Source organism: Pagrus pagrus (assembly GCF_965226575.1).
Source record: "Pagrus pagrus genome assembly, chromosome: 6".
NCBI lineage: Eukaryota > Metazoa > Chordata > Actinopteri > Spariformes > Sparidae > Pagrus > Pagrus pagrus.
In genome coordinates this window covers 4,833,347-4,847,230 of record NC_140190.1, presented here as the reverse complement: position 1 = coordinate 4,847,230, position 13,884 = coordinate 4,833,347, and the positions used below count along the sequence as shown (strand labels likewise).

The 13,884-nt window shown below is 42.9% G+C and overlaps 1 protein-coding gene across 3 annotated transcripts in view; it reads right to left on the bottom strand.

Annotated features, from left to right (window-relative positions):
- The window catches only part of tgfbr3 (transforming growth factor, beta receptor III), a 75,546-nt gene that overhangs the window by 12,291 nt on the left and 49,371 nt on the right, over positions 1–13,884 (bottom strand). For all 3 annotated transcript variants that reach the window (XM_084355797.1, XM_084355796.1, XM_084355798.1), the window contains exons 6-14: positions 13,262–13,424; positions 12,673–12,820; positions 10,087–10,276; positions 9,531–9,805; positions 8,242–8,397; positions 6,356–6,505; positions 5,710–5,895; positions 3,828–4,106; positions 2,931–3,057 (exon numbers count right to left, since the gene is read on the bottom strand). In XM_084355797.1, coding sequence (XP_084211923.1) covers positions 2,931–3,057; positions 3,828–4,106; positions 5,710–5,895; positions 6,356–6,505; positions 8,242–8,397; positions 9,531–9,805; positions 10,087–10,276; positions 12,673–12,820; positions 13,262–13,424 — 1,674 coding nt within the window. The remainder of the gene's footprint in view (positions 1–2,930; positions 3,058–3,827; positions 4,107–5,709; positions 5,896–6,355; positions 6,506–8,241; positions 8,398–9,530; positions 9,806–10,086; positions 10,277–12,672; positions 12,821–13,261; positions 13,425–13,884) is intronic.

Below are 13,884 nucleotides of genomic sequence, written 5' to 3'. Positions count from 1 at the left end.
AAGTGTTTTTTTAACGATTACAATCTGCTGAGGCATGAATCCAAAATCATGTACAAGTAGAAAACATCATTTTCTTTTAGTTTTACGATAATGTGAATGATAAAGTGAGCTGCTTGACATTCAGCCAGTGAACACAGCAGCAAAAAAAACCCTCATTCAGCAGGTTTTAGGGCGATGCATCATCACAGATATTTATCAAAGATACCAGCTGTTTAGAAAGCTCAGCAATCTGAAGGGTCAACACATTCACTTACAAAGTATATTTCACACACTACAGTCTCAGCCTGTCTAATGTAATGTATAATACAATAACTCCGAAATTAAAAGCAGATTACATCTTATTCATTGTAATGTAAATAAACCAAACTCTCATTAGAGGCCTTACTTCTGCTTCCTTTAGTCATTTCAGACTTAAACTAAAGTACTACTACTTGTACTGGTGTTAGGATATAACCTGCACTGCCAGCCTCTCAAATAAAAGATACTTTTCAACTTTTGCTGAACGTTACCAGATCCATTATAAGAGCTCAAATTTATTGATGTTGTGAAGCAGTAAATCTACTTTTGATGGCAGGGCTTTGAGGCTGTTATGTTTTTTCCATGCACCAAGTTGGCCACAAGTGGCCCCCTTTGATTTGTAGATCAAGTTCGGCTCTTTGGGATGCTGTCCAGTGCAGAACTGTGGCTGTTTGTTTTGTTTGCCATCCTAGCATAAAAGATGCCTTTGTGTCATAAAACAGGGCCTTTGAAATGTTCCTCTTTTTTTTCACTGTGTTTATTGCATATCTGTGTTTACTTAATGTGCTCCATGGAAAATAAACCCGCTGCACTGGCAGTGGTGTGGGCAGGGCAATGTTGCTGCCTACTCTGGACTAGCTTAGCTTACTCACTCAGTCATTACTGTAGATGTCAGACTTTCTGTTCACCAGCATCCTCTGTTGCTCCTTAAACATCAATACCAGAATTTCTGGGCAAAAAAGTGACCGCATCTACATCTCTGCCAAACACCGAAATCCAATGTCCAATTTGAACGTGTCGTAATGAGTCCACCCACTTCTGCTCAGCAGTTTTCAACTATTACAACTCTGACACATGCTCCAGAGCCTGACTTATACTGGACTTTTCAGGCTGATTTCTGGAGTTTCACAGTACAACAGTGCAGCAGCATTCTCCTAAACAACTGAAGTAGATGGGGACTTGTTTTCGAAACTTAATAAAACAACCAAAAACAAAACAAAAAGTGTCTCCAATCAGCTCGTCAGATGTAATCCAAGTTTCTGAAAAGCCCCAAGATCCCAAATTGATTTGAGCAGACATTATTTACACCCTTGACACACAGTGAAGCTTGTCCACCCACTGAGCAGCAACAGTGTGAATTTTGGCTTGTAAATATTGTCTTCTCAAATCAATTTGGGATCTTGGGGCTTTCGGAGACATGGATTACAGCTGACAGGCTGTGTGGAGGGTCTTCGTGGCTTTTTTTGTTGTCCTCATTACAGTTGCTGTTGAGAATACTTCAGGGCTTTTTTTTCTGTGAAGCTCCAGAAATGTTTTGTGGACTACGAAACATCACCTGACTTTCCATCAGCGTGGGGGTGAGCAGAAAATGACTCATTTTTGGGTGAACTGCTTCTTTAAGGTTGGCGTCTGCCTCCTCTCAGGGCGGATGTTTAACCCTCCAGTTCAGTTCAGTTCATTAGCATCTTAGTATAGCCAAGAGAAAAGTTCAGACACCCTCACCCAACCCAAATCAAACATCCTCCTGCTGTCAGTGCTTTCTGGAGGACAATCTATGTACATGACAAATTTAAATTCAAATTGCCGTAAGCATGTCATTCATCAATTGCGATTTTCATACTGCATTACTTACAACATATCCACAATGAGCTTGAGTTGGTCAGTATTGGCCAATGGGTTCTGTCCCACACTGATTAAAATGATGTGATTTATATTAAAATTATGAGTCAGTATAGTTGAGTCAAACTGACCACAGCGGTCGCTGATGTCATTGCTCAGAGGGGATGCTGATTTGAAAAGCACTGGCAGTCCACCAGAGATCGGGCACTCATGATATCACCGCATCTCAGTTTAAGTCGTAATTAGTAAAATGTGACGGTGGTTACCTCAGCCCCCCCAGCCTCTATCTGCTGGCTGCTCCCTGCGACGGATCACACTCGCAGCCCCTGAGACCCCGCAAAACAGCGATTGAATGAATGAATGAATGACTAAACAAGTGATGATCGAGGGGCCCTTAGGCTCTGGCCGGACTCCCAAAGCCAACAAGAGGACCACCACTCCCCTCACACACACACTCCTCCCTTCTCCCCCTCTCTAGTGGAAAGCAGAGGCCACAGTGAAGGCTCTAAGTGAAAACAACTGGAGCTTGGTTCTGTATGACTCCTCTTTTTCCACCTCTCCCACAGCATGAACCGGTCCAGAGGAGCCGAACTGGGCCTCAGCGTTAGCATACTCCCCTCAACTGCAGTCAACCACACGGTAGTATGTCCACACACCCCAAAACACACTCTTGTGTACCGCCATTAATGTAAACAGATACATACACGCACACGCCAATTGTGCATCCACACGCACCTACATACAAAATCACACAACACGCACACACAGGCCGCAGTTAATGAGGACCAGATGTGGGGAAGTGATGTGCAGAGTTTTGCGGTTTGTGTAGCACCGGACCGAGCTTTCTCTGGCTCCTTCACACTCAGAGCGGCTTCCCTCTCGTTTTACTCCAGTTTCCTTATCACACTTCATACTCAAAACAATGGCAACCGGAGCCTAATTCAAAATGTGTAGCACCGATAAAACGGAAACATGGATGAGAGTGACAGACGCATTTAAGACCCGAGTTGAGTTAAGCATTGGCAGATGCTCTAACTTGGTGTAAAATATGTTTTTTTGTCCTCTTAACTAACCTGTTATTTCTGGTGGGCCAAATCCATCTACAACAACCAGCGGCTTGGTAGACGTCTTGGAGTTCATCATCATCATCATGATATTGTCCACAGAAAGAGAGTCGCAGGTCTCACTGGGTTGTAGGCACTGCGTGGATCACATTTGAGAAATAAAAGTGAATTAAGAAATTGATGGTGAAGAAATCCTTCAGAAAAAAACATGCCTCTCTGTTAAAGGAGACAATTTTATTTTGGGTTACTACTAGAACAGGTTTACATGCAAGAAAAGGGGAAAAAAATGAATAAGCATAACATGTCTCCTTTAAAGGTCTCTGTAATTTCCTCCAGCAGATAAAAGGTTTTGTAAAAGCAAACATTCACAGCGGTCAACCTCAAGTAAATTCCTTCTGTCACACCTGACCGAAAGTACAAACTTGGAAGTCAAACAAATGACAAACTCTTGAGCCTGACACTGATTGTAATCAGAATATAACAGTTAGCTTCGCTGTCAAAAGGCAGCCTGAGGCCACTGCTTTATCACTACTTTTTCATGTAAAAACGTAAAAAAAAATTAAAAAAAATAGAGGAAAGTGTTTGCAAGAGTGTCGGACAGAGAACACAGTAGGAGAAAACTAAAATGATGGCTAAGATGGATGCTTATTTTCTTCTGCAGCTGGATACTTGGCAGGTTTTACATCTATTCATGTTTCCTGCTCAGCTTTAGGTGCAGACCTGATACTGAATGGTTCAGGTCAGCCAGAGCAAAGATGCAGGTGCACTAAAATCATCTCAAACAAACACTGCTAACACTACATACTGTACCTCTGCAGAGACTAAAGAAACACTGATGGCCTGTTTAGTCAAATCATCAAACATGCAAGAGAATGGAAGTAATTTGAAGGAGATCAGACTGCATACCCGTGGTAGTCTTTGGTTACTCTGAGATCTCTTGGAGCACAGAGTCATCTCACAGTGAAGGAAGAGCAGGGACATGTTGAACTTAGAGTTGAAGGTGAAGCTAAAACTTTTCTTCTCCAACTGCAAGTCCCTCTGAGGATAGTACTTGACAGAGTCATCGCCGGGGCAGACTGTCTCAATGAGAGTGTATTTGGAGGTCACATGGGGGTTGGAATTGGGAGAAATCAAGCACGATACGATGGTGAACCCCAGCTCCGGATCTGATGCGGTTGATGTGACCTAAAGCACGAAGGAGAAGAAAAAAAACATTTATTCTTCAGATGCATGGAGCCTTTGTCATTTAAACAAGCTGTCACACTTGAGTCAAGATAAAAATGATCAGTAAACTGACATTTTGGGAAATACACTCATTCGCTGTCTTGCTGAGAGGTTTATGATGAGACTGATATCACGCTCACGTTCCAGTAAATGTGAAGCTACAGCCAGGAGAAGAAAACATCAGCAGAAGGGGGAACAAGCTCGCTGACAGGACTCCAGAAAGTCTTTGTTCCCAGCCAAGAAATAAACCCCTTAAAACAACAACTTGTTGTATTCACAACACAGATTTTGTCCGTATTAAACAAATGACATATAATGTGTTTAGAGAGCTTTAGAAGTGCTGGTTCGTACAACTATGAACAGTATGTGTATTTCAAATACACTAAACTAGTACTTATGTACTTAGTTAAAAAACTAAGTACATAAGTACAATTTTACTGCTACATTATACTTCCATCAAGTCTTTATGCTAAGCTAAGCTAAGCTAACCATCTCGTGGGTGTAGTTTAAGAGAATAACAGTAGTTTCGATGTTCTCATAGAACTCTCAGCAAGAAAAGAAAAGCTGCACCTATCAATATTTTCTTTTATATATATATATATATATATATCATACCATATATATAAATATATATCACAGAGACCAATGCAGTTCCTCTCAGCTCTACCAGCATCTTTCACCTCATACTTTCAGTTCTATGGTAGCAACTTTAATGTTAAGTTTACTGCCATCGATCCCTATTCCAGTCACAGCAGGCAGCTGTTTACCTTGATAAACTCACCGTACACTACCTGTCCAGCACCAGACAGCAGACAGACAAAGTTAGAGACAAGTTGGTGAACATAGTGGAGCATATAGCAGCTATAGATCCATACATTTTCATTTAGGAGTCGGCGGAGACCAAAACACAGCTAAAAGGAGAGTGAATAATGGACTTGTATTCATCAGGTGGACGTGTTTGCTAAAACAATGGTCAACTACAACAGCTTTCTTCAGTTATTTCAGTAATTTCAGTTATGATGGTCGTAAAATCTTTCCTTCCAAGAGGAAGTCCCTTGAGTTACTTTCTTCCTCTTTCCTTCCACTGGATCGTCAGTGATGGTATCCTCATTTGAAAGGTCTTGCGTACACATCCACACAAAACTCTCTAAAACCATCTGGCCCTGCGTCCACACTGTCGGCGAGCTATCTCCTGCTGATATCATTATAAATCACCTCTTCAAAGGACCTCAAAGTACGAGTCTTTGCCATCTCTTACATGACCTCCATGATCACTGTTGCGAAACAGACTTTTGAGCCGGATAGACAGGATACAGAGACACATAGAGAGGAGACACAACGTAGATATGAGGGGTGAAAGTGAGTGTATGCTTTTCGGGCCCCGAGTAGACAAATACAAATTGACCTTGTGCATGCCACACTAAGAGATCAAAGCAGGAAGAGCTAGAGTCCCAGACAGAGAGTACACAGAGCCCTTTTCCTATTAATGTCTTCATTTAGGGGCAAAAACACAAGTTGCGTAATACAGAAATAAGAGGTATTGTGTTGGAAATGCAGCGCATACCTCCACAAAGACTTGCTGATTTTGTGAGACTGTATAGAAGGGCTGGCGTGAGGGGTTGTTGGACGGCAGTGTGTTGTACAGCTCCATGCTAAACGTCGTGTTTTTGACCGGTAGGATCCCTAGGCCTGGTACAATCCTGGGAACTGTTAGTGAAGGCTCCTGCTTCTTTCTGTACGTGCAGTTGAACTAGGAGGAGAAAAAAAAGACAAAGCCAACACAAATATCAGCAGGGACTTCAGATTCCATTGCTAAGCACCCTTACTTCATCTTTGACCACATGAAGATGAAGCAGAAAACAGGGAAGGAACATTAGGGATACTGTATAAACAAGAACAATAAGTGGGAGATGAGGAATGGATGAGACAAAGGAAAATAAGTCAGTGGAGGGGAGAAGATGGAGAAACTTCAAAATGGAAAAATGTCAGGTCAAGTTCATAAAACAGACATCATGGAAACACAGAGAGATTGCAGGAGCCAGATGAATCTTTATTAGCACCAAGGGACTCTGGGAAATGAAGTTTCTTCCATCTCTACATGATTTACATTGAGATGTAGATGATCGGTGGTCTTTACTTTTTGACTTTGTCACCCTGCAATGTAGAGCAGCTCTCTCAGAGACAGAACCACAATGATTCAACGGTCTTACCGCTATGACAGACTGGTGCTCTGTGGGCTCCGTTAATGTCCTCTCTAACTCCACCGGGTCCCTCGAGAACACCAGGTCTCCAGATTCCAGGTCGTCATAATCCATCGGCCCACCGCTCCCATCCTTTGACTCAGAATGACTTATCAAAACCTGCAACCCACAGAGGAGTCCGTTAGTCAAAAAAACAAAACAAAGCCACACCAGTTAGTAGGTATGAGGAAAACTTTCACAAAAATCATTTCCAGACTCTTTTTTTAACAGATCCAAATGTGAGTAGTGTTGCTTAATTCAGGGGTGTTCCTAAAGCCAAAGACACGGACATCTGAATATTTGAGAGGGGTTGCCAAAACATTCTGTAACCGATGAGTTGGATTTAAAATGTGGGAATGTCCTGTGGCTTCAGCACTGGGACACAAACATAAAACATGATTTTAATTTCTCAGTAGAGCAGAGGAATGTCAGGGGTCTGAGATGAGTTCACGCTGCTTTAAGAACAGTTTGATTAAATGAGGTGAGAAGGCGATCTCAATCACGCTAACAGTGTTTTTCTTAAGTCTGCACCAAATTTGTGAGTTGACCTGCCACTGGTGCCACAGCTGAATTGAATCAACATGTCACAGGACAGGAGGAACAACAGCTAAAACATTATTATCATTATCTTTGATGTGTAGGGGCCCACACAATGAAAATGTATGTCTTGTAACTGGGGGTCAGAGGTTATCCCTGCGTCCAACTGCTAACACAAAAGACGACCTTGGACGTGTGCCCGGGTTTTCAATCTGCATTGGACAGAAAATGTGTTGTTCCAAAAGTTCCTCCACAAAAGATTTCAAAAGGTTGGAGAGGAAGTGATTCATCCTTGCTTGTTAGAACAAACACGCTGAATGAGTGCATTCCATAATGATGAAGATAAGTGAGGATGTCAGATGTGAATGCTGAGGCCCATGCGAGCACTACATGAAAAATAAACTTTAAAAATAAATGGAACATTGATTTCTTCTACTTTTTGTGTCAGGAAAAACAAAGTATAATGACTATTTTTCTCCATTTTTTATTCATACAAATAAAGAGGATAAAACAATGTGTGGAAACAGTGTAAAAGCTTCAAGCCTCTGAGAGGGTGTTTCCCTTCAGCTGTTGACTGACGTCTGATAGCTGGCAGTGCTCGGAAACTCTCTGTTAACTTGCTGCTCTACTGACTGAAGCACATCATAGCCGTTTATAGCCTACAACCATCCATAAAGGAAGTTTTTCTTCCTCGTTTTCAAACAACCCACTGACCTCGGTTATGTACTCTCAGAGATTTATGAAGCTTGGAAGCTGAAATGTTTTCACTCTACAGGTGGAAGATAATTAGCCTAGTTAGCCTAGCTTGCTGACGTTAGCACTGACTACCACTAGACTTTTATTTTATGTTCATTTCAACAACTTTTCTGCAGATCTTGCACACAAGTGCTTGTAGCTAGCATTAGCTTCCCTCTTTCATGGGTAGAGATGTGAACTCTCGACAACATGTAGTCCTGTACCCTTAGAGATTTACGACGTTTATATTTCACTCGAAAAATGGAAGCTGGTACGCCAGGCTAACTAGCTTTCATTCAGAAAGTGTCTTTACTCTTAAGGTGGAAGCTAATTAGCCTAGTAAGCCTAGCTTCCATTTTCCACGAGACCTTTATTTAATGTATTGTATAACAGAGTACACACATCTAACAACAAACACCAAGAAGGCTTATTTCTCAACAATAACTCATTTTAAATTCAGTTTAACCTAACCTATTCTTTGTACTCCCATTTGTTCTGACATAACAAACTAGGAGGCCATGTTTTTTTAATGATCCTGGTTCAGCAGCTTTAACCTCAAATGTAATAATAGGTATTGTACTCACAGAGTTGATGTAGAGGGCCATTGGGCTACCCTGCATGGGATATATTGTGGTCTGACAGCCAGTCAGAGAAGTTTCCAGTGTGTAGTGGGTGGCATTGACTGTTGCTCTGCAGGCTGGGTCTTGCAGCGTTAGGTTGGCATTGGTGAACCCACTCGCCTGTGGAAATCACAAAAAATGGCAAGATTGGATAAAGATCAAATAATTTTCTCTTTATTAACTCATTTTAAGAATTGTAAAAAAAAAAAGAAAGTCAAAGGGGTTGTGTAAGACTTGGAGTTCTCAGGAATAAACAAATCCCACAAGGTGGTCTAGCTCCAGCTCCAGCTTCTTCTAATTATAGTCTATGCCAGTTTCCATTCTGTGATGTGGGCTGACTGCTCCGTCCCCGTGTTCAGACGCCAAATGTTGGAAACTGTCCTATTTGCCTCAATGTCGGCCTGTGTAAAACAGGGACGCTGGCGTTCCAATAAAGAGCAAAAAATAATGACAACATTTCTCACAGTGCTGAACAGTGTTTCTTTTATATTTTCACTTCTGTAGAACTCAAACTTTGATGAGGTTATCTTTATATTTAGCTCGTATCATGACAGCTGAAGGCTCACGTATTAATCAACAAGTGAGCTTTACATTTGTGTTTATCATTACCAAACTGACCACCGTGTAGTATATTTGTATCACACAAATGCATGCACACTTTGAATGCTTTTCAGTTATCCACAACCCGGCCACACGGAGGTTTATGTCGCCATTTTCAAATCGCAGTGCAGAAAACGTTCATTCAGCCCCCCTAATTGACCCAGACGCTGGTATTCTCTTTGGGTATCCTCCATGTTTGTTGTTTTCCTTTCTTCTTGACACAATTTGTCACATCAAGTCTTTGTCACAAGACAAGCAGAGACGTAAACAACTGAGTACCCAAAAGCAAATCTGAATGATCAGACCGTGAAACAGTTTTCAGATGTGCGACTTGAATCCCATTTAAAATTATTTATGACAGAGGATTTAGTCTGGATGGGAAAACAAATGACTTGATTGTTGAGTTTTTTCCTGTTCAGTCTTGAGGTTAAATTATTATCAAGCATCGAATAAGAGAAAAAAATATGCTCCGTCTGTCTGTCATTAGAGAGGAACAACCCTAAACTGCTTATGTGATGTAACTGTTGCTTAATCCATTAGCTGACTCCAAAAATGTACTGATTTAATATGATTGGTTATTATTTTTAATAAAACACTTGTGATTTGCTGCATTGTGTGTTACATATGCTACGATCTGACAGCTGTCCACTCACTTGCAGGCTCTCTTTGTCGATGCTGACCACCATCCTCGTGTCCTCACACTGCACGCTGAGGCCGACGCTCAGAGCGCCCTGACTCTCCTCGGGCTCTCTGGGCTCTCTGGGCTCCCAGGGCCGCTTGTCGAAGGCGGAGGGCAGAGGCGGAGGTTGAGGGAAGGAAAAGGGCAGACTGGAGCGTCGTGAAGCCGTTCCCACTTCTGGATGAGGACTGGAGTCACGCAGGATGGAGAGCTCTGGAGGAAACATGCTCTCCAGAGGATCCACCAAATCTGGAAGTCACACATGGGTTGAAACTCATGAGGCTGATTTTTACAGGCAGGGAAATTACACGGGGCTACGACTATAAAACCATTTAACAATTCCACGCTAGTTTCTCTGTGAGGCCTGTGACATGTGCAATATTAGTCATGAAAACAATTGTAGCAGCTGCTGAAATGTAAGTCTTGTGCATGGTGTTTTAACTATACTGTAAATGAAAACACTGTTTTTATTTCTGCTACACTATAATTCAATCTGAGTGGAGAGTGGAGAGGATGTCTCTTCAGTTTACCTGGCTGTCTGAGTCGGATACTGAAGTGGTTCGCCACAGGAGTGCCGGTGTAAGACGTGACTGGACTGTAGCCATGCTCCCCCGCCCACTTGATCAAAGCTTGTGACCCCGATGGCAAGTGCTGCTTGGCGGATTTTGACACTTGCACCAGTCTCTCTATGTTTGAACTAACACTCACGGTATCAGAGGCCTGTGGAGAAGAAAGCAGAAGTGTTATTAATCCTGTCTTATTGTTTTATATCAAAAAATAACACATTCTCATTTCTAAAAGACACGTAGATTTTTCAAAGAAGCTCCTTTTTATGTTCTTCTGAAACAAATGACATGATTAACTGCTCAAGTATTACATGAGTCAACTTCAAGTACAGTCCTGCTCTTATTCTGTGTCAAGCGTGAATCATGTGCATGAGCGTGAGGTAATGGGCGTGTCATCTTTCAATTAGAGCTGAGAAACCAACATGTTCGTTCGATCCTCAAACTCATGTCCTGCCCTGCTGTGTACCCTCCCTGTGTTAGGGAGTAACGACTCTCTCTCACAGCCAAGTTCCCACACATTCAAGTCTCTTGAGCAACCCTGAGGAAAACCCACTTTCTGACAGGAGCGAGAGCGAGATTTTACGAGGCTATCATATCGCATACAGAGCTGACACTCTCCCAAACACTGGTTACATAAGCAAAGCACCCTGTGTACCACTGCTGTCAAATAAAAGTCAAAATGTCAGCTACGTGGGAACGAAGTAAATGGCTTTGTGTTTAGATGGACCATCCTTCTGCGGTGTAACGCTGACAATCATGCAAGTTTTGTTTGTAACAGGTTCTGGTTTAGTGTGACCACAAACAAACTGTGAAAAGTGTATTTATCACTCAAAGCCACTCTAAAGTAGCCACTTAAACGCATTCACTATGCATTTCAATATCTTGTTAAGATGTGCATGTATTAATTGTTTAAACACATAGGAAGGAAAAATTAGCACGGATTACCTTTCAGTAAGTGTTTCCATTTTGTCCACAATAAACAAACACAAAACCCTGCTGTGATACTGCTCTCTTTAGAGGAACCATTTTATGGTTCACAAAACATTTCTAGAGCTTCACGACAGACTAGCGCTGCAGCATTCTCCGAAACCGTACAACAAACGGTTTTTGGGTGAACTTGTCCTTTAACAGAAGTTGCAGAAGCCTTAATGTACCAGTTAGTAAGAGCTGTACTTAGGCGTAGTGGTGCTTTGATAGAAGTGATAAGTGTCAGCAGGCTAACATGTTCACAATGACTGTCTGATGTTAAGCAGGTGTCATTTTCACCATGGTCGCCATCTAAGTTTATCATGGTAGTATGTTAGCTTTAGCTTATAGCAGTAGACAGCTGAGGTTTACAGAAATGTCCTGTTTTGCAGGTATTTGCTCATGAACCAAAGCAGTGAATGTGCAAAACCTGATGTTTACAACATGTTGAGTTATTTCAGTCCGGATCTTCAATCTAGCATATCTAAAAATGATCTGCATTCTTCACCGAAACTGCTCTATTGTTGTGCAAGTGTGAGGTGGGTACTGTATTACGGGCCCATTTGAGCTGTTCTGTAAGTACCGCGGGCTGTGACCTGGCATTACACTCTCACAACCTGACTGACTTACTGTACAGCGCTGACCAGGCAGCTGTACAAACACACCGCGCCTGGCAAAACTGCAGTGTCATGGCTGCAGCAGCCCTGTAGGGGTATCAGCATTACACAGTGAGGAAACACAGACCCCCGGGCACACCCCCACGGAAACCAGTGCAGAGCTCACAGCAGAGAGGGGCACACGAGACAACAGCAAATGGGTCGGAGGTACAGAAGTACAAATGAAATATTCTTGGGAATATATGTTCCATAATGTGGTTTAAATTTCCATCTCTGAAGCAGTTACGGCGGTTGGATAACTGCCAGTTCTCCATCAACATGATCTACGGTTCAACTATTCCTCCGTAGGTGTCATATTCTTGTATTTCCTCAGGATCCTGACAGACTTAAGTAACGCTAATGAAGATTTAATATCAAAACTGTAAATTCTCACTCAGGGTTGATAAGTATAAAACCACATTTCTAAGTAAAGGAAACCCTGATATATTGCAGTAATTAGCCAGTGTTTGTATATGGTGTGTGCGGAGGAGGTCCTAACAGCTCCCAGCTTAACAAAGTGCCTGAACAAACGCTGCTCATAATTCACATTATGACTGATGGGAAGCAGCTCAGTAGCCTTGCCTCTGAAAGTATGTGACGCCCCCTCAACTGCTGCCCCTGGCTCTCTGAATGTGATGACAGTCCCTGGAGCTGCCGCGATGAAATCTCACAGTTCCTCCTAACCTGTTATTCCCACCCTATCCTGCAGCGGGGGGGACCAGGCGCCAATTCAACACACATTCTGGTGTGACAACATCTTTGGTCAGCAGTGCAAAGTGATGACATTTCACTTGTCTGTGACATGACTTGTGAGGCTCTGCGATGTGTGATAAGACCATATAACATCTCAGGGGTGAGGTCTGTGATGGAAAAAAAGAAGATGTTCTTGGATGAGAAGCTTTTATCAGTTGTCACGCTGCTTGCTTACCACAACATCCAGCTTGCCTATCACACTGTGGGTCTTGATGACCCAGTTGACAGACTTGGCGCACTTGAGCACCAAGACGACGTCACGGCGCAGCCGGCCATCGTTCTCCAGAGGCCGTAGTTCCACTATGACATCCACCTGGAAAGCGCTGCAGAAAAGGAGAGGGAAAAAATAATTTTGGACGGTTTGGTCGGCATTGCGCTATCGTGCCCCATGTGTCTGGCCAACTAATTAAAAAGCTGGACGTATTCCCAGAAAAAAAGCAGACATATGCACTACAGACCCGATAGCAACAGAGTATGAGATACAGCACAGATACCAACACGTTCCCAGATTTGAGGTCTTCTGGGTGTACAATAATCACTCCTCAGAGGGAGTGAGGAGATTATCTGGAAACCTGAACTTTGAGGCCCAGTTTTGAAATATCTCTCTCAAAAGAACACCACTAAGTGAACAGTGCCCCCCACCCCTCCGCCTCCCAGCCTTCGTGTTAGTTTCCATCCAAAACAAACTCCATAGAGATTAGTTTGAGCATCTTGACCTCAAAAATAAACTCTGACAACATGTTCTCTCGGCTTTGGCTGCTCACCTGCTGGAGTTGGGGGCTTGCAGCTCGATGATGTGGACTTCTCGGTCTTTGTCGGGGCCTGACAGGACACAACCCGTTGATGCCTGTGGCTCCACGTAGCCGCCCAGGTAGTTCAGGGACAGGAACTTGTTATCAATCTTGCAGGTGTCAGAAAACACTGGATCTGAAAGTGGAAAGATGTTTGTGTTACTCTTCGGAGGGGTTCTGCGAAGCTATTTTGGCTCCCTCGAAGGAAAAAAAAGTGCTTTTTGTTACCCGTCCACCACAGGGAGGTCAGAGCGAGAGGTCAGCTACAGAACAGCACGCCCCTGCTCACACAGACTTCAGTAGGGTGGATGTTTGCTGAAGAACTGTTTCCCTGCTCACTTCTCTACACATCCCTGCAGCTGGTATTCCCACTGACTCGGCACAAGGTCCAGACCTGTGCTGGTTGAGGTTGGGCATGCTGCGATTGGCATGTGCCGTCTTCTTATCAACAGGGAAATTTCTCTTTCGGTGGGAAAACTAAGCAAGCGTCTTTACCAGAATCTCTCCACAATAACAGGACAATAATATTCATAAACACATTTAATCAAACCTTCGAGTGTTTTTTCCTCCGCTTCTGTGATTCTTCATAAATTCGT